At 40.0% G+C, this 27,952-nt stretch overlaps 2 protein-coding genes across 4 annotated transcripts in view; both read left to right on the top strand.

The window, feature by feature from the left end:
- Positions 1–12,446, top strand: part of sdk2b (sidekick cell adhesion molecule 2b) — a 288,479-nt gene extending 276,033 nt beyond the window's left edge. For all 3 annotated transcript variants that reach the window (XM_042224141.1, XM_005913547.3, XM_014335296.2), the window contains one exon: positions 329–12,446. In XM_042224141.1, the coding sequence (XP_042080075.1) occupies positions 329–751 (423 nt within the window). In that variant the 3' untranslated portion in view covers positions 752–12,446. The remainder of the gene's footprint in view (positions 1–328) is intronic.
- Positions 5,946–27,213, top strand: cdc42ep4b (CDC42 effector protein (Rho GTPase binding) 4b). Its single transcript, XM_005913548.3, has 2 exons — positions 5,946–6,160; positions 22,895–27,213. Exon 2 carries the CDS (start codon positions 23,060–23,062, stop codon positions 24,062–24,064), a length of 1,005 nt encoding a protein of 334 aa, XP_005913610.1. The 5' UTR covers positions 5,946–6,160; positions 22,895–23,059; the 3' UTR covers positions 24,065–27,213.
- The last annotated feature ends 739 nt before the right edge of the window (positions 27,214–27,952 follow it).

The raw sequence follows: 27,952 nt of genomic DNA, 5'->3' as shown, positions 1-27,952 counted from the left end.
GGTTAAAGTCCCGAAGACAAATTGACCTTTGCCATCTCGTGTTGACGGTTTTCTTGTGCACGTTTCAGTAGCAAGTCATCCTTCATGCTTTGACCATCTTTGACCATTTTGTCCGTCTGTACTTGTGCTGTGTTGTAAATGTAAGTGTTTGCATGTGTTTGCTTTTTAGACAGCTGTGGCTGTAAATTGATGCCTTAGAATAACACAATAACTTCATGTTCATTTTCATTCTAGCCTCAACATCTTTAACTGCTACACATGGAAACACTACAGAGTCACACCATACTCATAACATAAACCGCTGTCTCTTCTTTTTTTGGCTTCTCAGGGCAGCGACAGTGAGTATGAGGTGGACCCTAACCGTCAGAAGACCCACTCCTTCGTCAACCACTACATAAGTGATCCTACCTACTACAACTCCTGGCGTCGCCAACAGAAAGGCATATCCCGGGCGCAGGCCTACAGCTACACAGAGTCAGAGTCAGGAGAGCCGGATCACTGCGCCCCACCACCGCTGCCCCCTCTACCTCCACTGCCCCCCCAGCTGAGTTCACCAAGCCCTCAGCCTCAGCAGGCTCAGGGCCAGCCCCAGGGCCAAGGCAGCCTCTTTAGACCCAAAGGTAGCCGGACTCCCACCCCCTCCCAGCAGAGCTCCAACCCTCCGAGCCAGCACAGCACCTTGTACAGGCCCCCCAGCAGTCTAGCCCCTGGCTCACGGGCCCCTATTGCTGGCTTTTCCTCTTTTGTGTGAAAAATACTGAGGACATAGAAACTTCTGAAAATACCTACCCAACTTGTGTTGAAGAAGAACATAGCATTGCAGTCAGCCCAATCAAGTCGCTCATTCTTTATTTTCATCATCAATTTATTTTTCATAACTTACATGTTTTTTTTTTTTTGTGAGCTTGGATGTATCAAAACATTATGATACTTTTTGAGGCGTTTTTTTTGTCCAATGTGTGAAAATGTGCCAGTGTAAACTTTGGTTTTGCTCACCGGCTGATAAAAACAAAAAAAAGGTCTCTGCAACATCTATTCACTTTTATTTTGTTAGTTGAAATACTTGCATGGCTTTATCATTTATTTCCTTCTTTTTACTTTTTTAAACTCATTCAGTGGTAATATCTGATTCTGTACAAAGTCACTAGAATCTTTGAAAACACACACACACACACACACACACACACACACACACACACACACACATATAAATATATATATACATATATATAAATATTCTATAGTAGACATGCCTAGAAGACAAAATCAAGTCATTGCTGACTCTACTTTGACGAAGACTGATATGACAATATGATGGAGCCATATTGTGGAAGTTAAAGAACAATTATTTGTTTGGACTGGATGTAAAAACAAAAAGCTGCCAGCGTAAAGGTGGAATTTATGCCAAATCGAAGACATTTAATGTGCTGGTTGTGAGAGTTTTAAAATGACATTGAAGAAGCAATCATGGATTAAAATGGAAAAACTCTCTGGCCTATAACATACACATACATAAAAAAAAAAAGTCAGACAGCATTTGGCCATAGTAGTAGGTCAAATGTCAGTGACTGCGGCGTGCCTGAAGGATCCTGCAGATATATGAAACGAGTGTATATCTGTTTAAGTGGAAGTGTTTAAGTCTGTTTTTTGTGAGTGTGTTACAGTGGATCGAAGATGCCTTGATAGAGAAACACATATTTATGATCTCTGGCACCAATTGTGAATGGACTGTTGATGGTGCCCCGAGACTTTGGCATCGTGTTGCCTCATGTGGGCCGGGAATCAGTTTGCATACAAAACCCATATCTCATATTTCACTTTTTGCTGGCTCACATAAACACTCACGAGTCCGATTCTACTGAAATGCTTTGGAATCCAATTTAAGAGGTGAAGTCTCAAAACTGTCATCAGGAACTGTTATAAGGGAGCACAGCTGCTAGTTCTACAGTGTGATTTTGATAAGAGACCAAGAGGATTCCCACCACCCCCCTGTTTTCTTCCCTGCTGAGATAACTTTTCGCTGTCACTGATCACTATCGCTGGGCAGCGCCGAGCCTGCACCAAGAGATGATGTCATTGAATTGCCTCACCTCTTTTCCTTTTATGTAAACAACCACTCTGTAATATTCAGGTGTGACTGTATTGTCCCAGATGCAATTACGTGTGTGCGCGCGTGCATGTGTGTGTGCGTGGTCACTCTTCTCGTGTGTAAGCTTACAGATCATTCACTTTATGTCTGTTTATAAAGAGATTGTTCTGCAGCAACTGTAAACCTGCCCGGAGTAACGCCACAGAGGGCTGACGTGGTCCAGCCACCTGCCAGGCGCACTCATAACGCTATAGTGAAGACTCAGTGGTGTGTTCTTAGTTTTCATAGTTCAAAAAGCAGAAAAAAAATGTCATCTACTTTTTTTTTTTAATTATTTGTGGGGTGATTTCATTGTACGCAACAAAAGCTTATCATGCAGAATCTGAATGAATATATGATCACAGTACATTTCTGAAATAAATTATTTTTCAATGTTAACCATTCTGGTATTGAATTGTGAAACGTAAAGGGGAGATGGGAGGAAGGGAAACATGCAAACAGTGGTGTTAAAGGGATATAACCCCCTTCTTATTCAGACTGTGCAGGAAAAAAAAGGCCTTCGTTCAGAAGCAGTGACTCCAACTTTTGCCACAAACCAGTGCTGCATGACCTCTGTAGCTGTGCCACAGTAATCAGCAGATTTCCATTTTCAGTAGCACCCATTGAATCTATTTCCTCTGTAAACCTTCTCACGCACTCTAGCACAGTAAATAACATACATGGTGATCACAGTAATCTCTTATTCAGTAACGATACAAGAAAAAATGGAAATGTTACTTCAGCTCTAAGTGTGTGCATAATCAAATGATTTCAACATTATTGAGGACCTATGTGCAAATCATACCACACCCATTGATCACTATCTACTCCATTCCTCTTGTGTGTCTGTTTAAATCTTTCACAATGCCAGTCGTTTAGTTGTTGGCTTACTTTCCCAGATCCAGTTAATTGGTTGGTAAACTCTGAATATGCCAGAATATGTGGTAAACACACCAAAACAGCAAATGTTTGAAGACTTTACGTTAACTTTCCAATCTTTGTAGCTTTTAGAATAAAGAAAAAGACTGGACTGATAGTCTTCCGAAGCTTCCCTGAGTATCACGCGATGGGCCACATGCTACGTCTAGACATGGTTTCTTCAAACTGGGCATCATGGTTCGTGGAATCACCTGAGTAGTTTTTCTTCAGACACAGAAAGTAGTCCCTTGCTTTCTATTGAAAAATGGCCATTGTGCCTCTAAACATGACACAAAAATTTCTGCAAAGTGCAGCGAATACTATTTACTGTAACGTGATAAAAACCTTAAAAGAAAACAGAGTGCACAATGCCAGAAGCACTCTGTTTACAAATGAGTTCTGCAAGCACTTGGGATCTGTCCATGGCTAATTATTTAATTAAATCACATCTAACCTTGTGTTACTCAGGGTAGAAATAAATTGGATCATTGAAGATTCTTTGAAATGCTGTTACCTGGTTACAAAGTCCCATCCTGACTTCTTCAGCTTTCTCCTGGTTTCCAGATAACCACAAGTGAGATAACTCAGTTGGGCCTTTACATTAAGTGATACCAATATCTACTCAGGACATTGGTGATGCACTGAAAATATATGTGCAAACATTATATGCAGTAATACAGAAGCACATGTACAGTGTCAGATGGTGTTAGATGCTAATTGTATCACAGTCAGTCACTTGATCCAATGCTAACCTACTAACCACATAGGCATGAGAAGAGAGGAGATTAGATGGGATAGGATTGGACAGGGAATTGGAACAAGAGCGTCCAGAGCACTAATCCCTTTTTTGAAAACACATGGGAAATTTCCCTCCAACAGAAGAATCACAGACCGGAGGTTTTTCACTTGTTGAAATGTTCATTTCCTTCTGTCTCTCTCTTTCTTCTAACCCTCAGGAAATGACTGACAGATAAGAGTGAGTTGGTGGTCCCTTTTTAAAAAGGGAGCCCAAGGTGCCAAATAGTCCTGATGAGTTTGAGAACCCTCAGTTGGAATATTAAAGGATTCAGACAGAAGGTGTAGTTCAAAGGAGTTTGAAACCCTGAATTTAATTGCCTCATTTGTGAGCTTCACTGAGTGTGGCTTGGGGATTTGAAGAGGATATACTGACAGTTGGAGAAAGGATACTAATTTGAGAAATAGGATGTTCCCTCTGTGCTGTTCATAAATGCCTTCCTAATGTATTCTTTGTATCAAGCTTAAATTGTTTTCTGACTTAGTGTACATTATAGGCAAAAGCAGAAAAATGGCCTCAGTCACTTCTGAAAGACCCTTTGTCCCAGAGAACCCCACTGTTCTCGCAGTTTGAAAAGACGCTAACTTTCCACAGTATGTGGGGAAAGTAAGACTTGGGAATGTGAGGCAGCTAAAAAATCGTGACATAAATTGTTTTCAGGACTCATAGTAGGTCACAATTATTTATATCTCAGTTGAGAGGCTTTTTATGAGAAAAGAGAATACCTTTTGTCCCCATTTACTGTAGTCATTTAGGCTGTGTGCAGTATATAACAAAGAACACAGAGCCACACAAGGAAGCAATAAATGAATAAGGGGCCTGCTTCAGGGAAACCTGCCATCAAAGTGTCATGTTCCTGCCTACCCTCGCTGAAGTTCTGACAGACTTAAACAGAGTATGCCGTAAAACAATACACCACTAATTGGCTCATCATGTTGAAATATAAGCCCTAATGATATTTACAGGTGGGAAAATTAGGCTTTGACAGACAGGTGGGCGTCAGTGGAGAATTAAAGTTCACACCTGAGGCCCAGCTTACTATTGTAACCACACCCACGCACACACACATGCTCATTTGTATGTGGCCTGGATGATTTACACATCAGACATTGTAAATTTGCTTTGTGGGTGTGAAATTAAAGGCCATTTTTAATGTAATCTGGAAATTGTCAGGAATAATTGGAGAAAAGGGCACTATGTCTAACCTAATTACCTCCATGGCTATTATGAGTTAGTGATCATATAAATCAATGTGCCTGGACCTTTAATTATAGTAATAGGCTACTTTTCAGTGCATTTGTTCTAATACTACAAATTAGAAAAGAGAAGAACATTAACTCCTGTTGTAATTGTGTGCTCTTGCACTAAGTGCACATTTCTGAAATTTAGCATGTTTGAAACCAATAGCAGTCATTTATGTGGTGCTAAAAGGCTAACGTGAGAAAACATACTGATTTAACCATATTAGCATGACCTTTAGTGCATGGTTATTCACCTTCTTCACAAGTTAGATGATACATTGATTCAGTGTATGTATATGATATATGAAGTTCTGTCCACTTTTAACTACTAGTCTATATACAAGCATTTGTAAACGCGAATTTTATCTACATAACAAATAAATGAGTCTAATACGTTTTTTGGTTTTTTTTTTTTTTTAAAAAGCTGTTATTTTATGGAGCTAAATATGGGTGCAACATTACAGAACAGCAGATTTCCTTGTTCAGAACAGCAAGCAAGATTTTATTATTTTTACCTGTGTTTAGATCATGGTTTAGATGTGCCAGTAGGCAAATTCTGTTGCATTTGGGCATAGCAGAGTTTGGCTATAACCAGTTTCCCCTGCCAGCCTCATTTCTAAGGTAGCCCGTGTGGTACAAAAAGCCAGACGGTGGTTGCTTCTCCCTTAAGTGTTCAAATGTTTTACTTCGCAGCAACTAGTCCCTGTCAGCTAGTTTGGGGAACAGCCTTTACCACTCACTGGGTCAGGCTTGGGATACTCAAGTTGAAGTCCCAGCTATTGTTAGGCGTTGTGGATAAATGGCGCTCTGTCCCTTTAAACCGCAGCAGGAGGTGGTGCTCTCCAGCGCGGGAGGGGAGGGGAGGAGGAGGAGGAGGGCCGCTTTGTGAGCCACACAGATGCAAAGTAAACGAACGTTGGGAGCACCAGAACAGGGACCGTCCTGCCACAATTCTCTTGCTTCTCTTTCTACGGACTCTTAACTAAGTTTGTGCTAACTCACCCTTAGCGGTGTTTACGGAAAGTTGAGAGGGATATAGTCTGAAACTTCGCCACCGCGTGGACCTTAAAGAAAAAGGTAACGTTTCTTCGCGGTAACCTGAGGAGTGATGTTTTGTTGTATTACACGTATCCAGGGGCTGTTCTGATGACGAGCGACGACTTTTAGTCATCTTTGGGTTGTAGCCAGTGTGTTGAGTGTAGTTTCCAGAATACTCTGTGGGGTCAGAGGAAGAGGCGTAGGTTGAAGTAAAGCCAACGGAGTGAAATCTGCATCTCATTTGAATGTCATCTGCTTCTGGACAATCAGAGCCTGGCAGTTTGATCGAGCTCCTCGGTGTCCCATATGGAGCCAAAACAATGAGCTCTCTCGCGTCCTCTGTGTCCTCCATCAGCCCGAGGAAGACTGGGAAGTACAGGGTCAAAAAAGATACAATAAAAGTAACCACCTGAGTTTAAAACATCTTCAAGAGCCAACATGTTAATCTAAAGGGTGCTTTTTTTTAAAATTACAAATATCCTGCCTGATATGGAACCATTTTCTTGACCTATGCCACTATAGACTTTGCTGTGCTTTCAGTTTGAATAATGGCCAAAAAGCTGTGCTGAGCTAATAACTTTCGTTAAAAGTCATGGGATCTCGTGAGGTTCTTTTTTTTCTTTTTCAAATCCAGTTTTGTATGACTTATTAAAGTTGGATATTTTTCTTGTTTTGGGCCCAAAAACTACTCAAGAAAGGAATTAGCTGGGTTTACCATTGCAGAGAGTGACGTATTTCACATTTGGGATCCTCTGTGGTAATGTGCCCACAAACTCTGGCCTTTCATATTGTAAATAAGAGCAACTAACTCAATGAAGCAGCAGATATCCCAGAGTTAAAACTAGGTTGCAAAGTCTAAGAAAAGTGTCCCAAATAACTATATTTGGCTACAGGACGGGTCATGATTTAATCAGAGCAAGGGGCAGATGGTTGCATGAGCATCAGTTCTCTTCAGTGAGAATTGCGTAACATTAATACCGCTGCTGTTGGATCTCAGTGAAATCTCTGGGAATCTAGCAAGAGCTCTACAATCTAAACAGCTATTTTCACCCCATATTTGGCAGGCATATTTGTCCACCTCCCTGGATCATTAGGGAGTTTTTTCCTGTTTGTGGTTAAAGACTTGGCACTTACCTCTTATGGTCATCATCCCGCCTGATGAACTGAGTAATTTGCTGTAAGAGTTGCCACAGTGGCTGTATACGTGCCCGGCCTCATTCATCATGCTCTAAATGAAGGCTGTATAGTGTGTGCCCGACTTTAACTACACTGTCCATAAAGTCTGCAGGTCCGTTTTATAACATTCTGTTTCATTATTCCTCACTCATCGTCAGCTCTTCACGCTTGTTAAGCTGTCGGTCTGGACAATAGTGAAAGGACGCGTTGACTGATGAGTTCAGGTCTGGTGTTGACTTTGTGTGACTATTGCCCTTGTCCTACACACAAACACAGAGCAGTAGTTAACAAGAGCCCAAAGGTTGGTCTGTTCTTGTCATTTTGCTCGATGAATCATTTACGTACTCTGCACTGATAACTCTAAATCAAAGAACTTAGACGAGTGCAAAAAACTAGACTAGACTAGAGAAATCTTGTCTTAACTCCAACACTGACTTGTCACCATCCTGCCAGCGCTGCCACTCTTTTTTTCCTGGCATCCTCTTGCGTTTCTCTGTCTTCTTTCCAGTGACAACAGTGCTGCATTACTGCACACACTTCAGGCCTTTCAGCTCCTTAGTGGATGTCTTCTCCAGGGCTGCCAGGCAGATACCTCACCATCGAGATCTATTGTGTCCACTGCACAGCCAGTAGGGGAGGGAGAGTATGTGTCATCTCTGACTGTGCTTTTTTTTTTTTTTTTTTGCGCTATGGAGGCTCTTTCAGTTTCCTCTGGAGGATACTCCTGCTGCGTTTTGAGGAAGCTGGCTACTTTCCCAACTCTTGGCTGTGGTGAGGTCATTACAGTTTTATATTAGAAAGAGGGTGTGCAGTAGTAGAGGTTGTGGACGTGCATTTAAACTCATGTACATGAAAACATTTACTTCAGGCAGTTTTTGTGTAGTTAGTAAAAACTGAGGGCACCTCATTTCCTTATAGACTTTCTGTTTTATTTGTGTGTCTGGGTTTCATACTACGTGACGGTTTAATGTAAGAGCAGAAACATTTTTCTTTTTGTTTTTATTAGGCGATAAATATAAATTGGTTAACCGGAGTCAGATGTGACAACTTGGAGTAATATTCCCATGCCTTAGGAAATGGCCTTGTAAATTGTTTGCTCATCTACCTTTATTCCAAGCTCCATGGGAGACTGACAGGTAATGATGAAAGAATGTCTTGACATTTGGCTCAAAGAGGGCAATTTGCAGCAAGCAAAAGGTCATTATTGAGTTATTCGTGTGAATTAATACCTTTTGGATTTACATTGAAAAAAAGCTCTCCAGAGCTTTGAAACTATGGAGGCCTGATCATTTCTGCAAAGTCTGAATCATTTCACGAGTGACGCATGTGCACATTTTTTTAAGCTGTTCTTTCTGGTTATGTTGAACTCCCCAAGGAAAGTTGCTTTGTCTCAGACAATTACAGGATTCACCCCACCTGCAAAGAAAGCAATGAGGTCTTTGAAGAGCAGTCATGCTGAGGATGTTTGACTTAACCTTTGAACAGACTTGATATGAAAAGCAACAGTTTAATATTTTATCAGTGTCTTCAGGTTTTTGCAAATTATAGTTAACTCTGAATGTCAGAAAAGAAAAACAAATTAATCAGAGACCATCATTGTCTTATTTGATGGCAAATTAGAGGAAAAAGTACGAAATTGTTCACATAGAAACTTGGACATGTAGACATGTTTTGTAGCATCTATGTTCTACAAATAATTGCATAAACATTTAGCAACTTGAACTAATCTGAAACAGTGATACAACAGTTCTTTTTTTGTCATTTCATTTCACATGACATATCTTTTCTCAGAAGAAGAGTGTGCTCTCTTTTCTTTCGAAACAGCCCCTATGCATCTGACACCCCATCACCATGCCTATGCCTTTTTTTGGTTATCAATGTAACCTAACCAGTTCAACGGGAAAAACGTTTTACTTTGCGTTGCTAAACACTAAAGTCATTTTGTCCTCTCCCAACAACAGGCTGACAGCATAGAGTAGATTTCAAAATCTGTCACGCAGTAATACTGTATGTTTTGGCACAGTATGATCTCGTTTTTGCATCACCTGTCACTGTTGATGTCTTAAACTCAATTGTTTAAACTGTGAAACCAGTCTGGAAAATTGGCACGCGTGACGCAAGGCATTTCAAAACCGCTGAATGTGGCCGGCTTGACTCGATCCCATGTTGCAAAGTTTCAGAACACCCTCTTTGGTTTCAGTTATGTTGAAGAAGATAACAAAACAATACCCAACATCAGGGTGATTGGCGTGTCCAAATCACATAATCCAAAATCCTGTTGTTGGACCAGTGTGGTTACACAAATCTACTTTGCAAGATGTGTTGCAGCAACTTTTAAACAAGGTAATTATTTTTCTTCCAGTTACACACTGGTATGGGTACCTTGGCTGCCAATACAGGGTACTGATCCAGCACCAGTGTTAGATTAATAAAGCTTTTCCTTACTGAGAGGAAAGGACTGGGAGTTTTGCTTTATGTCTAAGACAGCATGAGGGTCAATTGAAAGATTGCTTTCCTAACTTCAAATTTAAATTTAAAATGTAGCAAAAATGTTTTTAAATGGTCTTTTTTTTAATCTATCAACAGGACCTAGACCATAAATGGAATGATTATTTAGCTAATTTATTTGCTTTTGTCATAGTTCCGCTCAAAATAAAAGTCTTTACTGCATCTTTCTGTAATTCATGGTCTCTGTTTCACATTGAGTTTACCTTCTCAAATGGATGAAGTAACAGATAAGAAGTCTTATCAGATGGTGGTTCAGTGGTTAGCTCTGTCCCTTACAACAAATGGGTCCTAGGTGCATACGGAGGTTGGATATTCTCCCTGTGTTTGCACAGGTTTTCCATGAGAGCTCCTCTTTCTCATGCCATTGTAAAAACAAAACAAAAAAACACCCTCTGTTATCACTGTCCATGTCGGCCGACGGACTGTTGACATAGGCTTGGATCATATACTAAACTACCAACCTGTTGGCTCCTGTTAGCTTCCTCCATGCTTTGTTAGCTCTTTCAGTAGCAACCAGTGCACTGCTGCTGACACATAGTTTAATATATATAGAACTCCCCAGAATTGCATTGTTACTGGGGCCTGTTGAGTTTTGCTGATCCAGGATTAAAGCTCATGATGAGGACCTCCTCATCAGAGTTGGTGATCAGGAGCTGGTAGTATGCTAGTAACAGGCATAGAGTTGAATAGAAATGTGTGTAAACTACATCAGCTCTTTCAGCTGTACTGGCAACAGTGGAAGCTTTCATGCAATACAGAGTTGATCATTAAACAGTTATGATTGTATTACGTCCTTTTACTTACCCTTAATTACTGACACAGTATTGCAATTAATAGGATGTATTTCTGCACCATATGTGCCGACTCTTGTAGACTTGGATAATATAGTGTAGAAAAACAAACCAAAAATAAAAACACAGTAACTGGTGGTGTGCAGCTGGCAGTTTTTGTCCAGTCATTGGCCTTTTTTACACTCCAATGAGCCATCATTGTTTTCCAGCATTGAGTGACCACAGAAACAGGTGGTTTTGGCCTTAAGCATACTAAAAGGACAAAGGAAGTATGTTGGTCACCACTGTGACTACCAGATGACAAAGTCATGCAAGGAAACCAGTTCAGGAGATGGGAACAGTCACATGAGTTGTTGTGGGTTCTTGTCATGCATATCTGATAATCCTGTGAGAATCACACATTTCCTGCCTGAGCTTATAGAGGTCCTTTTCTAGGTCAGCAGTTCTGTGTTGTGAATGGACTAGGGTGAAGTTGCAATACCTAAATTGATAAGGATCGAAGTTCCTTTGTCTCTTTGTTTTAACTGAATGTGTTTCAGTGTCGTTTACATGAATCAGCTTTGAGGCCTGTCCTGTGTGAGCTTACCTGCATTAGTCTGTTTCCCTTTATAGGTATGTGCGTGTGGTTTTGGGTGTGCCAGAAGGGTTTGGTTCGCGCCTTCCTCTCTGTTGTTTTGTTTTCCATTGTGCTTTGTGTGTCTTTGCTGGCTTCTCAGTTACAAGTACAGTTTGTCTAAATCCAAACTGGGAGCTAGTGAGATGTGTGTATATACTTGGGTTTTTGGGGGGTGGGGGTTGTTTGTGGATGTGTGAGACTCTTGAACACATTTGTCTTAGTTCAAACTTAGTGGCTGATGGACTTTAAACTTATTGTTCACACCCACAGCAGGTTGAGTGTATGCACTCTACTAATTAAGACTTTATGCTGCCAGTTTCCAGGGAATCAAAGTTGTTATTTGAGTGCCAAATCAAAGTAGTATGCCAAATGTCTTTAAGAAAACCAAATCAAAGAAAGACGAACTGCAGTAAGATGACACCGATGATACTTGAAAGGTTTTTACTGAGAAAATCAGGTGGTGATGCATGAAAGCTCTTAGGTTTTGGCTCTTCTCTCGTCTGGCTCATAGATAAACAGAATTTATTGTTACGATTTTTTTCCTAAATTGTTAAACTTGAATCTCAAGTTCGTTCTGACCCAACTCCCAATTATATTTAATTAGATTATTGCACTGACTAATCATTTATCTCAGTTACCTTACCAATAAATGACCTTGATGCATTATTTAGCTCTTTATTTATATTGGCAGTCACGTAGGATGATGATAGGGCGCTTTGGCTATGACTATTGCCCAACCCTTGAGGAGCAACTGAGATGTAATTTATCCTTGTGTGCTAGTTGGACATTCCTGAAGAGTCACTCTGGTAAGAACTTAAACACATGCTCACTCACAGCAAGCACAACATCTACACACAGCACTAACAAAATCACAGTGGATGTAGGTAAATCAAGGAAGGGTGCAATTAAGCTTACAATATGCTTCAGGAGTGCAGTAGCTGTGTACCGTGTTCCAGTTTTTATCTCTGTTGTCTTGTTATGGCGTTTTTCAGCTTCTCAGCTGTTGTGAATTGCTATTATCTGGTTGAAGTGACTAAGTTTGCGGGCTTGGGTGTTCTCTTTGGTCAGCGAGTGTATAGCCTGCTGCAGTTGGTGTCATTAAAGTGAACACCATGGGGCTTTATTAACTCATCTTGTTTGTCAGGGCTCTCTGCTTAAGGTCTTTATAGTCAGTTTGGGTATTTGAGTTTAGCAAGGAGGCTGCTGATTTAAAAAAAAAAAAAAAAAAAGACAGAGTGTGCCCATCTTGTGATAACGACTCTAAAATTAAAGTCATGCAGACAAATCCCTTAATTTCTGGCTCATTAAGCTTTTGTCATTTAGAAAGGCGATCTAAAAAAAAAAAAAAAAAAAAAAGCCACAAGCTGCTGATAAGTTGACGCAGAGCAGAAAACGGTCACTTATCTTTCAGTCCCATTGAGAGGCCTACTGCTGCTTTTACCAGAGAGTGTGTGCGGATATATGCGTCGAGCTTGGCTGTCTGGCACTAGATTATCTTTTTTAATATAGTGCCAATTTTTTTTTATTTTTGTTGGGGTTTTCCCCAAGGTCTAATTTTTAAAACAACCAGCCAATACGGCATGTAAGCTGTTTAAACTTTCCAAGTATAGTGTAAACCAAATGTTACAACAAAGCATTACTTTCCCTCTTTGTCATCTACAAAACAATCCTCAGTTGAAATTCTGCATCGTTTCACGATCCAGCAGCTATTGGACAGTTAATTCAACCACTTGGCTCAGATCCTGACCTCTGGTACCAGGCGTGAATGCTGTCTATTTGTTAGAGACTGATGGGGAGGATTTTGGCGATTAATTAGACATGTACGCTCACGTGCGCATACACACACACGCACACAGAGTATAGTTCAAGCCATCCACAGTAGGCATAATGAGGGCTTGGGTACATTTCATGCAGGACACGGTGAAAGAACGTCTGTCACTGCGCTGGCATGACTGAGTGAATCCAATGTGGTGACACCCTCCACCGCCCCTTTGAGGATGTGTTTCTCTTCAGTGAATCCATCTGTGCCTTCCCTTTTTTGCACAAGTCCCTGAGGTAATATTGCTTCACATGGGAAAGGCTTTACTCCCTCTAATTTTTACTCTAGATATTATTCATACACCAAGAGGGGGGGTATATATATATATTTTTCCCCCTCAAAACAAACTCTCGGTAGACTTGTTTGGGCAGAGGCTTATTTTTTAATCAAGGAGCATGTTCATTATCTATCTGTTTGATTATGAGCCAGCCTTTTTCTCTTCTCTCTTTGGCTGGGGCACAGCATGGCAGCCCACCCAGTATTTGCTGCTTTGTCCAGCCATGCAGGAATAACAGATTTATAAAAGGCCAGTTTGACTGGAAACACAAAGAATCATTTGGAAGTTTGTCCTGTTCTTCTGGATATCAGGATTTGTAAAGACTGAAAATAAATTCATTTGGTGTTTGTGTCACAGGAAGTGTTGGGGTCGTAACTGGAGGTTGTGCCATACACCCTAAGGAACTGTCGCAGTGCAGAGGGCTAGTCCAGACATGCTGGTTTTATTCGCTCACGCTGAAAATGCTGCTCTTAATCCTCTTGTGTTTTTGTTTTTGCCTGGGTGGCAGTGGGGCCCTGGAGGCTGATACTCCACAGTTTCCACACACACACAGGTGGTGGTACTTTAGCAACAGTCATGCGGATGTAGGTATGTCTTTGTGTCCTGGTTGTTTGAACTACTGAAGGCTTTTTACATGAAGCACTCAGCATTTCAGGAGTGACCTGAACAACTCATCTTTGACCTCTGTGTAAGCCCATTGTCTGCTTGTTTCAGGTTTCAAGTATCTTTAAGCTGTTGTTTTGCTTAAATCTCAAGTTCAGATTGCACAAACCATATTTGTATTTTGATACTGGCACAATTGCTTTCTTTTAGGCTTCTGGTAAATCTTGACCAAACTATACCTCATATCAATTTCTGCTTCTGTTCTCTTATTACAGCTTAGCAAGGTTGCAGTGTATATCATGACAAAACCTAGCACCCCCTATATTATATGACCTCAATTAGAGCTGGGCGATATGAGATTTTTTCATATCACGATATGTTTTTTTCATTTCAGGCGATAACGATATCTATCACGATATAAGCCAAATAACTATATTTGTAAGATTTAAATGTGCCGTTGCTCACAAGTAAAATGTGAAATAATCAGCAGCTTGTTTTTATTTAAATATTTATTTCCCATAATAAGTTCAACAGGGTAGATGTACTTAAGGAACATGAGACTTTTTCAGATAAATAAAGGCAAATATTGCAAACTACACAAAAGGCAGCCGCTAAAGCGTTTAAGTTTCAAAATAGAACAAACGAAACAGACTAAATTGTCAATTCCACTTAGAAACAAAATATTAATTCTAAAAATAAATCTTAGTTTGTTTTACAGAAGAACAGACAAAACTGACTAACTTTTGTCAATATCAAATAAACTGAGAACTAAAAGGAAATTCTCAATCTCTCCTTGTTGTATAGCTTAGCTTTTCAAACAGTTTTAACAGTTACTTTAGTCTGACAAAAGCCGAATGACGAATTAGCGCTTCCAGTCAGAGACTGAGGCTACGTCCACACGTACACGGGTATTTTTGAAAACGGAGATTTTCCGTTTTCGTTTTAAAAAATAATCCCGTCCACACATAAAGGCAGAAATGAAGGAAAACGCTGCTATGAACATGCCAAAGCAGCAGGTGGCGCTAGATTCCTAACCGTGCAGAAATGTTGGCCAATCAGAAGTCTAGAAGCCTCGGTGGGAAAAAGTAAACAAAGCTGGGGCATAGAAGCAGAACCGAGTCGTATGTGTGGAGGGACAGTAACTGTGTGTATATGTAAGCATTTAAACACTGCAGAGAGTAGAATTAACAGTATTGTAGAAATTCATTTCACCGAAACAATAACGTGGCGCACAGTGTGACGCATGCACCAGTTTATTGTATTTCCAGACTTGCTTTCGGCACAATTTACAGTGCACGCTACTCTGTTTTTTGTCAGACTTGAAATAGCCGAAATACCTTCACACTACGGAACTTCTATGGCTCTTCCGTTCGACAATCTCTCCGGCATTGGAACCATCATCTGTTTTCTCTTCGGTCACGCTCGGTTGATTTTTCTAGTCGGCACACTCATTTCCTCCATTACCCGCTGGCTGCTTCCCAAACAAACACACGTGCGGCTTGGCACTTGTGCTGTACGTAACAAGTCACGCGACGTGACGCTGCGGCTGTGATTGGTTCGGCTCTGCGCTACTTAATTTGGATTGGCTGACCTTTTTTTTTTTTTTTTAAGAGGACAAGAGCGGCGAGGTCTATCGCGATAGCTTAATTTCTCTATCGAGTAAAAGTTATATCGCGATACATATCGTTATCGTTCTATCGCCCAGCTCTAACCTCAATGCATGTTTATTGCACATGCACCCTTTAAAATAAAAACAAAGGTATTCTTTAGGACTTTCTTTGTTCTGTAATTTGTTACAGTACAGTAGAAATGCATTACGTAAGCATAACCCATTGAAGCACATACAGCATTTTGCTAATCAATGCATTAGAAACGGCACAGAAGAGCTGTTATTGAAAAGAGGCTTTGTTAGTATTAAGTGATTTATGACCATTGTATGGATTTTAGGCCAAATAAACAGCATTTCCTAATTCAAAGACAGTCTTTCAATAGCACAAGTCTGTCTGGCTGGAATTTGATGAAACTATACATCAATGATTGTTTGAAACTGTGGTTGTCAAACTTTTTCCACCACACGCCATATAGCATGGAATAAATACACAACTCAAAACGTATAAAAATATAAGTTAAGTGAAAACAGGTCAGCATAATAGCATCAGTAAACTCATGGTTATGTTTCCTTCCCTGCATAAATCGTATTAATTCAACTTAAGTAATTTTCCCAAATGCACTCTGGACCTGAACTTTCTAAGACATTGCCCATCGGAGATACGTGTGGGAATACAAATATTCAGTAAAGTCAGAAGGGTCTTAAACCTTCAAGCTCTGGATGTCCAGTAGCAGGCATGTGACACTGACACATTCCAGTGAATTCACAGCGAGTGCGCTGGTGTCATACAGTGCATCCTGCCGTCTGCATGCTCTACCCACGCGGCACAAATGTCTAAACCCTACAAAGTATTTCCTCTAGTGACGGGGTGTCTCAAGTGGACCTTCTCCTTACTTCAGACCAGGGCTACCACAAACGATTATTTTGATAGTCGACTAGTCACTGATTATTTTTGCGATTAGTCGACTAATCAGATCATCATCCATTGGACGTAAAACGTGCAGCTTATTGCACCAGCAGCATCTGCTCTTATATAACTATCATTAGCTTACAGCTGTAAGTGTTTAAGATATGTGCTAACTAAAAATAAAGACAAGATGATAGTTTATTAAACTTTAATGAAATTTACAGATTGTTTCGGTGAAGTTTAATAAACTCCTTGCTATCTAAAATATAACAGGACACCGGAGTATATTCTCGAGCATCTCACACTTCTGATAATCAGTTTTCTGCTTGACGTTTATTCAGCTGTGTAAAAACTATAATTTAATCTCAGCCAAACCGATTTACTCAGGAACAAATAAAACACTGAAAAAAGCCAAACAATAACATTTTGAAGTTATCTAAGTGACTTATATATGTTTAACCTGAGTAGCGAAAGACGGCGGTGGGTTTGAAAACGATTTGCCGGGAGTCCGATGTTCTCAGCGGCTCTAGTGAGCCTTGACCCTGGCTCGCTATCGAGCTAGTGGGTAACAGACGTCTCCGAAAACGTCGGAGCGCTTTTGAAAATATGTGATGTCTTGATAAACTGAGCAGATATTTGAGGTTTACACAGTTACATTCTCGCCTGAAAATATGTTAAACGTTTATTTTGTGACCCAGAAAGAATAATAAGAGTTAATATTAAAACTAACCAGCTGCCGCCATTGTTGGAAACTGAGCTGGGCTGCGCTATGAATTCTGGAACACAGCTTCTTCTTCTTCGGGGTTTAACGGCAGCTGGCATCCTTGTACATGCAGTGCTGCCATCTTCTGTTTCAGTCCGTTATTACACTCTTAAATCCTACTACTTATTCCTGCGTCTTTTGTGATCTTACAAAGCTTCAAACGACGCGTCGACTATTAAATCAGTCGTCGACGATTTTGATAGTCGACTTAATCGTGACAGCCCTACTTCAGACATTGTCCTGAAGTGATTCTCTCAACTTTTCTTGGAGTTCATATGAAAAAAAACTGCTTTATTTTCACTTCATATCCCTTGGGATCAGTAAAGCATAGCTCTGTGGCTACACCGAAAAAAGATTATGGGAATTCAACCAGCGCAGAGACTACAGAGACATTTGCTTGTATTTATCTAAAAATCTCAATAGCGTGTCACCCTGCAATGGTGATGCTGTGTTTCACTTTAATGTTTTTAACACTTATCAGTCTGTTTTACTTCAATGCAAAGACTTTTTGTATATTATAACTTTTGTCTTTTCATCAGCCGAGAGAACACTTAGTGATCAACAAGAATAGCTTATGTTACAAATTTACTAGTGACAACTTGCAGACGTGCGCCTGCACAGCTCTGCCTAGAACCTGCGTGTTAGAAGTGGAATGCCATTGCAGACTCTCCAGTAAAAAAGAACTGGCTGGATAAATTTGACTCTCATTGCTTCCCTGTTTTCTCTCTGAAATATGCAGTGAGACTTGCAAATAAGCGGGTAGAGCGTGTTCTAGACGTGCTTATATTAGTGGGATCCATTCACCATGTAATCATACTTTGTACAAGTCAGTTTCACCTGTGTTAAGTATGTATATCCTTTACTGTTGAGAGGTGAGGCCATTAGTGTCATAACATTCTGCATGTTTCTGCTCAGGATACTTTTGCTGTTTATCATGCAAGGCTTGCCTTAGAGCTAGGTAACTATAAATGAAGTTAAACAGGAAGAACAGGTTCCTTATGTGTCAGGCAGTAACAAATAAGCAAAGAAGCAAATGATAGTTTATTGTTTTTATTTGTCTGTAGCAGAGCATGCAATTGTAGAAAATCACGTCAAAAGTCTTTCATTACTGTCTTATGGTGTTAGTCAGATGTTGGGTTTTTGTTTTTTTTTTAGATGCAGTTCTGATTTAGTTTTTGGGTGCTGTTTGCAGGCGGAGCAAGCCAAGCAAGGCCAAAACAAACGGCATATTTATATTTATTATTTATTATCTGTGTGGTGAGTTAAGGCAAGTAAGTAGATTTGCTTGGAGGAAACTTTGAGGCACATGAAAAAGCACCGTGAAGTCAGAGGGAGGCTTTGCTAATGAGCTGCAGTTACATGATGTGAGTCGAAATCAGACTCATACATAGTTCATGAGTTCTCCTAATCCTTTAGTTTTTGCACCATATTTAATAGTATTTTTATTTCTCTTACATGTTACAAAAACATTTTTGAACATAACCACAGAACTCACATTAATACAAATTCAAATTGCTGTAAAATCAGATAAATAATTGAATGTATTATTTTTAACTCCTTCAGCAATGTGATCCGTTTCACCTTTCAACGGTCGTTCTTCTCTCTATATATAACTTTTTGCTATTTCAGTGCTTTTTTTTTTTACCCCCACGCCCCCCCACCCGTGGGAATCAGATGTTTGGTGTGAAGGTTAGAGCCTGCCAGAATAAGTGCTAATGAAATTTCCCAATCTTCTTTGTCACTTTGAGTTAAGAATGTTCCATTGTTATGCAGCTCCATTGATTAACTGATTAGCAGTGTCATAGATGGCGTTGGCTAACTTGAATATTCATTTGCATATCAATGACACTGACAATGGGAATGAACTATAGAGACGACTCTGGGTAGTTCAAGGTTAAAACAAGCAGAAGTTTTCTTATTGCAGAGACAGCTTAGGCAGTGCATTATGTGCTTAAATATATGCTCGTTATTCTAGTATTAAAAATAACAAGGTTTGAATTTACCCTTCACCTGACTCTTTGTAATATTTGCATGAAGGCCTCCTCCACCTCGTGAAAAAAGGATAGACTGTTTCTCCATCTCACTTTAAAAAATTTAAATGGAGCCAAAGATAAAAACAGAAACTCTTATATAGTCTGCATGCCGGTTGGTTTAACATGACAGTAGCCAAGTTGTTATTGGATGAGCAGCCAAAGCCTCTTTCCCCTCTTTGTTGAGTGGAAGGAGAGAAAGTGACACAGGATAGCCGAGGACTGCAGGGCGCCTGTGATCCTAAGGATTACAAGCGTTACGCTGAGCGCTGATGAGCATGTTGGCTGTTGTGATGTCATTCTGCCCACATCACATTCTGCTGGCGACATAAAATGCTCTTAATCATTCATGGCCCTGTCACCACTTGTCTCAGTTCAAGCTAGTGTCATGTGGGACTCCATTACATAAAGGCTTTGTCACTGACTGGCACAAAAAACAAAAACTGATTCTCAACTGAAGCAAACTAACAATATCTTCATATTTTTAGGCACACTGAGTGCTCTGACACAAAGTTGTATAAGCCTTCTTTGTGTTGCATCAGTAGCTATCCAATAGGAATATGATCTTCTGTGTGAAAAAGAGCTAAAATGGAATTTTGCCCCCAGCTGGGCTGGGAGTGTGTGCAGGTCAAACTGGAATCACTGATCAACCAATTCCTTTTCAACACAATGTATGAGTAAATGCTCGGGTTTAACAGCGTTTTTGTGTTTAAATTATTTTCTATCTAGATGTCTAGATGGAGTTGTAGTTAAGCCCCATACTTTCATTTCTTTCATCTAGCTAGTAACAGTAATAAAATGAGAAGAACAAAGGGTCACCTAGAAACCGAAAACCAAACAATAAGATACTCCCGCTCGCCTATTGTGCAATGAAATCTATCTAAAAGGTCACCATTTCCTCTTCAAATACACTCTACTGATGTGAATGAAAATGAGTCCTTGAATCTGTTTGCTTTTCCAAAATAACTTTTTATAGTGCTGATAGTCATGCTGCCAATGACTTTAACAATCTAAGCATTAAATGTACATATAACTGATGACAGCATGGACAAATTTCCCCTGAGAACTAAAAAACAAAGAAGAAACATCCCTTTTCTGTGTAAAAGAACATTTAACACTGTCACCGTTTCATATGGAGAGCATTGAACCATTCTGGAGTGTTATTTTGAAACTGAATGGTGAAAATGACTGTGTCATTTCTCATAATGTATTTTTTTACAAAGTACTGAAAGGCTAAAACTGAATATGACAGGACTCCAGGCAGGTCATGCTTCATTTTTTTTGTCACAGCCACAATAATGGGGTCTTGATGACCCTGCGGGGTTTTGAAACTATTCCTCATCAAAGACCAAGGGGCTCCCCAAGGCATAAAATGGGCCATTTCCTAGAATGACTTAAGGTGTGAGGTTTGCACCTTTTGATATTCGAGAACTCAGTGACATCTTTTATACTGAGGTTGAATGTCTTCGAGTCACATGGCACATCAAAAGCTTCCGCCCCTCAGCTATTGCACTGTGAACTTTGTCTTATTGCCTGGCATGTGGTCACCGGGAAGGGTTAATCCATCTGAATGAGTTGATCTCTCCATGTAGGGGATAAAATCTTTCTCGCCGTTTCTGGTCAGCTTAGAGACAGGAAGCCCACTTAGTAGCCAGCGCTCAGCTCTGACGTTGCCATAGAGAAATACAAAACTTTGTGCAGCAGGGAGGAACATGTAAGATGATGAGTTGTCTTTAGCGGTCACCCACACATTCAGCAATCTTTTGTGCAGCAGATACTAATGGGGCAACTGCACAATGCATGAAATAATAAAGGGTTTACCCAATGATGGATCATACTGCATTAATTTAACAACAGTGCCTCCGCTCCGGAGGATATTGGTGGTGTTTGTTTGCTTTAAGCTATAATCTTGTAATTTGGCACCCAGTTGCGGCGTAAATAGCTTTAGTAACAGTAAGCTCTTTCCAGTTGTCACGTATATGGGTGTGAGCTTGAACTCAAATAGCTTTTTCAACAGAACAAGAAAATAAGCCTTTGGAGTACTATCCTTATTACATTTGGTCTTTGTTCAACCACTGTGAGAACAATGTGTCTCTTCCATTAGCACCAGAACTACTGAAGAAATCTTGAATGAAGGTGGTGAATATGGAAGATAAAAATGTGGCAGTGGATAGAATTTAGTACTCTTTGGGGATGATCTGTCTTTTGAAAGAAGAGCAAAAAAAAAAAAAAGAAGAGCACTAGCTTTTATCATTTATCAAGCCCCCCTCTGTTCCCTCTAGTGCATCAGTTCCCTTTCCAATTGAATGGGTTCTTGTCAGAGATGCAAATGTTTTCATGGGTGACGTTTCTTTGGAATATTGTTGAGTGAAGCCCCCTTTCATTCATGGGGGATACGCATGCAGCCCTAGAGCGTGGGCTTCAGCGTGAGTTTGAAAACACAGAGTAATGGTATTTCTGTCTGGCTTAAACAATTGAAGCCATTGTTAATGTCAGAAACACATGGAGCTAGTAGACTGTAGCTAGCACATAAGTGGGTGTTTAAACCTCTTTTCCACTGCATTTCTGTTCTAAGATCATGTTTCAAGGTTTAAGTGGTTTAAGGTCAGTTTGGTCTAAGGATTAAAATTAGTTGTATAGTCATTTGGCATGGAAAAGATCAAACTGACCTGTGAAAGAATCATTCTGCTTTCCAAAGGGGGTTTCAAAACCTTTTAATCTGCTACTTTTCACCAAAGCTTTATAGACAAATGTAATAGAAGTTGCTGATATGTTATATGAAAAACAGATTAATACGGAACAAAATACACTGCGTGAAGTGTTCAAGTGTTGCCTACGGGGTTTAAAAAGACAAATTCCACCCAAAAAGAGAATAACATAAAAAGCAGTTTTTGGAAACTATTTATCTCTTGAAGACAGGGGAGGGTGAGAGCAAAATGTAGTCGGTCTGGAGTTTTCTGAGCTGTGCTGTAAGTCGATCCATGCTGAAGAGATGTTGTTCCTCTTCAGTCTTTTTTTTTTTTTTCTTTTTTCTTCTTCTTTCTTTTATTTCTGCCAGCTTCAACTGCTCTAGCTCACAGTATCCTGTGTCTTGCTGGTTATGTAACAGGCAGGGGCCTAAATGGGAACTAAAGCACAGCAGTGATGGCAGGCACTGCAGCCCATGAAAAACAGATCACAACAGCAGCCCTAGACTTTTAGAAAAAGCTCAAAAATGTATCAGATGAATCGAACTAATTTGAATAGGAATGAAGTTTACCATGGTAGAACTTCACAGGGGCTATTGTGACTGGGTTGGAGTAAGGTGAGGGTGCTTTGAACTTTGTACAAGAGAGCCTTTTCACGATTGCATAACACCCTTACAGTCTTCTGCACAGAAAACCTTTTAGAGTTTAGAACCACTCAAGTGAGCCTTCATTTTGAAGCCCTGGCTACCAAACTTTCCATGCTTGATGGAGATCAGAAAAGAGTGTTTTATGCAATAGTGAGTAATGAGAAATGAATAGAAAGAATTCTTCAAAGCAGAATGTTACATTTTTATCTCAGTTTAATGGAATCTATTTTTTTTTTTTTACTTGTTTTCACTTTGCCTGCCATGTTGCAGAGCTACATTTAGTTTACAGAACTACTGATGTGGTTTTAATGCTCTGTACTCTCCTTCTTCTTCACCACAGGCTTTTTCAACCAAGGACCAGAATGGCTCTACTCAAACACCTGAAGTTATATGTGCTTTGACAACATCCCTTACAATTGCTAAAAACTTTGAAAGGAACTCTCCTGACCACCTTCAGATCCTAATTTAAATTTTACCTGTGGATCGTTACTAAAAGACTGCCATCATGCCCATTCTTAAGCAACTGGTCAGCAACTCCAATCAGTCCAAGCGGAGGTCTCGGGCTGACCTGACCGCAGAGATGATCAGTGCTCCGTTGGGGGACTTCCGTCACACCATGCACGTGGGCCGAGGGGGCGATGCCTTTGGGGACACCTCATTTCTCAGCACCCGTTCAGGAGAACCTCCCAGGGAGCCAGACAAAAAGCAAGGCTCACCAAGTTCCAAGCCCGGGCTTCTGTCCCGTACCTTCAGAAACAGCAAGCGATCTCAGTCTGTAAATCGGGCGGACAAGTGTGAGTACAATGCGATGGCACCTTCTGCCGGCTCCTCTCAGTTTGTGAAGACTGCCATATCCCTGCCGTACCTGAACGACGAGGGTACTAACAGAGGTATCCAACTGCCAAAGAGCGTTTCCTCAAGCCCAATGAAGAAGGTGAATGAGATCGAAAGCAAGCCGTTAAATGGAGCAGCAGCTATGGCAGCCCTTGATCCAGAGCTTGAGGAACGGGATTTTGGCGAACCTACAGATTTGCCTCCATCCATGCCTAAGGGAGGTGGGATGAAGCACGCAGAGTCTATAATGTCCTTCCACATTGACCTGGGCCCTTCGATGCTCGGGGACATCTTGAGCGTGATGGAAAAGAAAGGTTGGGAGGAGGATGACCTTGGCTACGAGGAAGGCAAGGGAAGCGAGGGCCATGCTTCGCCGTCCCTCATTCCCCACATAGATGATGACGATGCAGAAGAGCGAGCCCCTGCAAGGCCTCCTCGCAGCATGTACCAGCAAAAAGCCATGGTGGATCCCTACACCCCTGAGCTACAAACCAAGAACAACCACCACAATATGGATAGCTGCTCTGTGTCCAGCTCTGGTTCTGAGGAGAAACCTAACTACCGCCTCCATGACGGTGACACGGACAGTGCAAAGTACAGTTCCCCACGTGGGGGAGAAGGAGAGAGAGATTTCACCTTCATGGACGAGGATGATGACGATGAGATTAGAGTTTAGACTTTAGCTGCCAAGAACAGTTGAAAAGGACTGTAAACATGATAAATAAGGCTTTTTCACCATGCTGTAGCTAGGGTGGGCTAAATGCACGCTACAGTGCAGACTGACTGGCTCACAAAGTGGCCCTTTTTGAAGTGTTTGGGTTTACTCATATTACTGGTAAAGTCTCAGTTTTCCCAAAAAAGTATTGTTTACCACATTTAAACCCTTAACCAAGAAGAAGCAATTGCAAACCATTAGTAAATAATATCACAGACATATCATTTTAAGAAGAGAGAAGAGATGACAGTGAGATTGGGTAATGTGGATGTGTGGTATGGATTCTGTGGAAGGATGTAGGGAAAGGATGAGGAGTGAAACCAAGATGGCGTTAGAATCCCAGTGTGTGTGAGTGAATATGGGGTTTTATTTGCCAATGACACTATTTTGGCATAGACACTAAACAGAAAAAGTTATGCCTTTTTAAGAGTTTAACAGTTGATTTATGCTATTTTCTACTTTATTGTATCTGCAGTATCTGGGAGTTAGTATACAGCAGCCTGCTGCTGTTTTGAGTTGGGTAGATTATTATTTTGTTTCCATTTTTCATTGGGAATATCTGCATTCTTTAAATTCACAGACGGCTGTAATATTTATTAATTTGTTGTCATAAGGGATGGATCATTCTTAATGTGCACTCCTTAGTCTTAAAATTGTGTTGTTGTTTTTTCCAGATATCATAATTTCTTATGGGTACTAAAGACAGAACCATCTTCTTTGTTAGAGGTTGGCTGAATTGCACTTAAATACTGGCCTTAAGTAGGCAATAAATTGTCTTAAAATCACTCCTGATCCCATGTTCATTACAGGGAAATGTCTTTTACAAAATCAGAGTTGGTGAAAGATTTTTTTTTAATACAGAAAAACTGTGAATTGTCAAAAAGAGGCCTTTTGTAAGTGTTATATGTCTTGTACTTAAAAAAAAAAAAAAAAAAAAAAAAGCAAGACAGGAATTGTGATTGTGGTAAAATATGTGTGTCTGTCATGCCTCTCATTCCGCTTCTTAGCTGAAGTAGGATTAGCAGGTCAGTGGAAAGATGTAAGACATTTGTGAAGGGAGTTGCCACCATATAATTACATTTAAGCATTTATGCTTCTGTCAAAAGCATTCCCTCTCTCTGTACATGTGTCCAGGCTTGTCTCTGAGAGCAGAGAAAGGATGTAGCATGTTTAAAGTGTTATTAGAGGACTGCTACTTAACAGATGGGCATCAGGTATGTCTCTGAGCAGTGAGAAGGATATTTACTTCCCAAAGTGGACCCAAAGGTGATAATACTCAACTCCTTTACCCAACCAGAATCACATAGTAGGAACAGATGATTAAATCAACCAATCATCTGGCTTCTCCTAGTCTACTCATTAAATGTGCGAGAATATTGGCCCCCGACCAGCTGGAACTGCTCCAGAAACAGATAGGTGGGCTGTTTCCCTTTGGCTTTTTTTGTGTTTAGTTGGTTTCACTCGGTAGGCTACTCCAGATTACTTTCAGCTATAAATTACACAGAAAGAGTGCGTACTTTACTTTCTTGTATCCATGATTAATGTCTGACCTTCTTCTATTATTTCGTGTTTTTAAAAAAAACTAATTGCCACATTTGACAAATGTTAGCTTGGAATTTCCTGTTGTGGCACTGATGCAGGGTTGTGTATATAGAATCAGGATGCTGTGCCATTCTGTTCTGGGTTGTTATGTTTTGGAACACTATGTGCCCGTATAGATTGCAAGACGTTCTGAAACTGAAGGCGATCCTGAGGAAATTGCCAAGTATGTTAACTATATTGTTGGATAAGGTATAGAAGTCCTGAGTGGGGAAAAAAGTGGGTGTCTGTGTTTTGTTTTTTTTTGTTTTTGTTTTTTTTTTTTGTTTGTTTTTAATGCATGATCCAAAATGTTTTCTTATGCCAGGGTATTTTAAATTTATTTTGTAGGAAGTTTGTTTTTGGGTTTCTAACATATTTTCACTCAGCCGATTGGGGTGGAAATAAATTGGAAACATTTAATTGTAATTTTTCACTTTGATTTTCATTTTTCTGTTACATTCTGGTTGTAATTGGTTGGTTTTTCAGCATCAAAACTACTGGTTAGTTAAATGAAAGAAATGTGGCCCTGGCAGAACTTTTCTTTTTCCTTACTTTAGTGGAAACCTTTCTCTTCACCTGTGTCACAGATGTGGGGGGAAAAAATCACTCTGAAAGATTACACAGACAACACCTTAATTTTCAACTCCTCACTTGCCTCTCAGGGCTTCTGTAGTAATGTTAGCAGCACATTGGATTTAGTTTTTTTTCTACTTCTGTATAGATATGCATTATAGACCTCTTTTTATATTTCAGTGTATATGGGCCAAATCTTAGGATGTCTTCTGTTGATCAGTTTTGCAACATGTAGTGTTTGGGGTGATGCAATCCCTTTTGTTCATCTCCAAGACGTTTGCTGTTATCTTTTGATAAAATAATGTACATATAGGTAGTGCCATCAGCAATTACAGTAAACAAGCTTTGTTACCAGCAGTGTGACTATGAGATCCTACTAAGCAAATAGACAAATATTGGATTTAACATGATATGGTACATATGTGGTCAGATTGTGTTTGCATTGCGACATTTTCACAGCTGTCTGCAACACCAGACAGTATATTGCTGTAGATTTTGGAAGACATAAATAGAAAATTGTGGAAAAGTACACAAAATTATGCTAAAATACTTAATGTATTTTAGCATAATGATCTTAACTTTCGGGCATTTGTTGTGTTTCTCTGTGGGAAACTCCTAAGTAGGCCAGAATAAACCATGTAAAAGAATTTGCAAACACACTCTGCCCCAGGTCTGCTTAGAAGTTTTTCATTCCCTGACAGCAATGGTGTGGGGAGCGAAAAAAAAAAAAAAAAAAAAGAGAGAGAGATAAGAACTGCGTAAGACAGCTGGCTCAAAGTTCAGCTAAAGAATGTTTCCTTTTTTTCCCCACTGGCTTTAGTGATATGCCAAGTATGTACTGTTTTCTTTCCCTGTTCCATATTCTGGTTTTACAGTATATTAATATATTTATCTTCACTTTTCTTTCTTTGAAATAACTTCTATATTTTTCAATAAAAGAGAAAGCTGATAATCTTTTACTGTGATCAACTTTCTTGTTTCATATTTGCAAATCTGTCATCGCAGGCTGCGTAATTTTCAAACTTTTTAAATGTGTAACATTGGGCACAAAACAGGCAGAAAGCTCAGTATAAACTGTGCCGTCTACTGCAAGGTCAGATTTCAATGAGGGAACTGCAGAAAGAGCCAAATCCACAGTATAACAAACACACTCTCGCAGTGGATTATTCTACGCAAATAACCCTGAAATGAAAGATAAAACCCCGTGTTAACAGTTTTCACATCCCATCATGGCAAGTGGAGTCCTGTGAGCTAATTAGGATCCTTCAGCCACACTGCTTTCGATAGGCTTTACAGCCTCGTTAATACAACAGAGCAGTCCTTAAAACGTGCACGGTCTCATCACGGTTCATGAACCTTACAAACGAGAGTCAAAAAGGCAAGAAAACATGCATTTATGGTGTGTTAATGATTGATAAGAAGAGTAGTACAGAAATGTACAGATGGAATAAATCTGTTTGTTTTTGCTTTTTTAAACCTTAAATGGTTTCTGCTATTAAAAACCATCTGGATATGCGATAATATGTGCATTAGCTTTACTGTTACCAGATTTAACTTGCATGTCTGGGTTCAGTGCAGCTAGTCAAAGGGTTATGAAGAGGATTGTGATCCTAGGTCCAAAAACAGCAGCTTTCTTGTTAAAATACAAGCTTTAAATAGAGACCTGGATCATTTCTGAAGCAATTTTTCAAATAC

This window comes from Haplochromis burtoni, unplaced genomic scaffold (assembly GCF_018398535.1).
Source record: "Haplochromis burtoni strain Fernald_Lab_line unplaced genomic scaffold, NCSU_Asbu1 Contig_6, whole genome shotgun sequence".
Taxonomy (NCBI): Eukaryota; Metazoa; Chordata; class Actinopteri; order Cichliformes; family Cichlidae; genus Haplochromis; species Haplochromis burtoni.
This window is presented reverse-complemented; position numbering and strand designations above follow the sequence as displayed.

What these genes read in the sequence shown, in the direction of transcription:
- cdc42ep4b (XM_005913548.3), top strand. Translation starts at nt 23,060, where the DNA reads ATGCCCATTCTTAAGCAACTGGTCAGCAACTCCAATCAGTCCAAGCGG.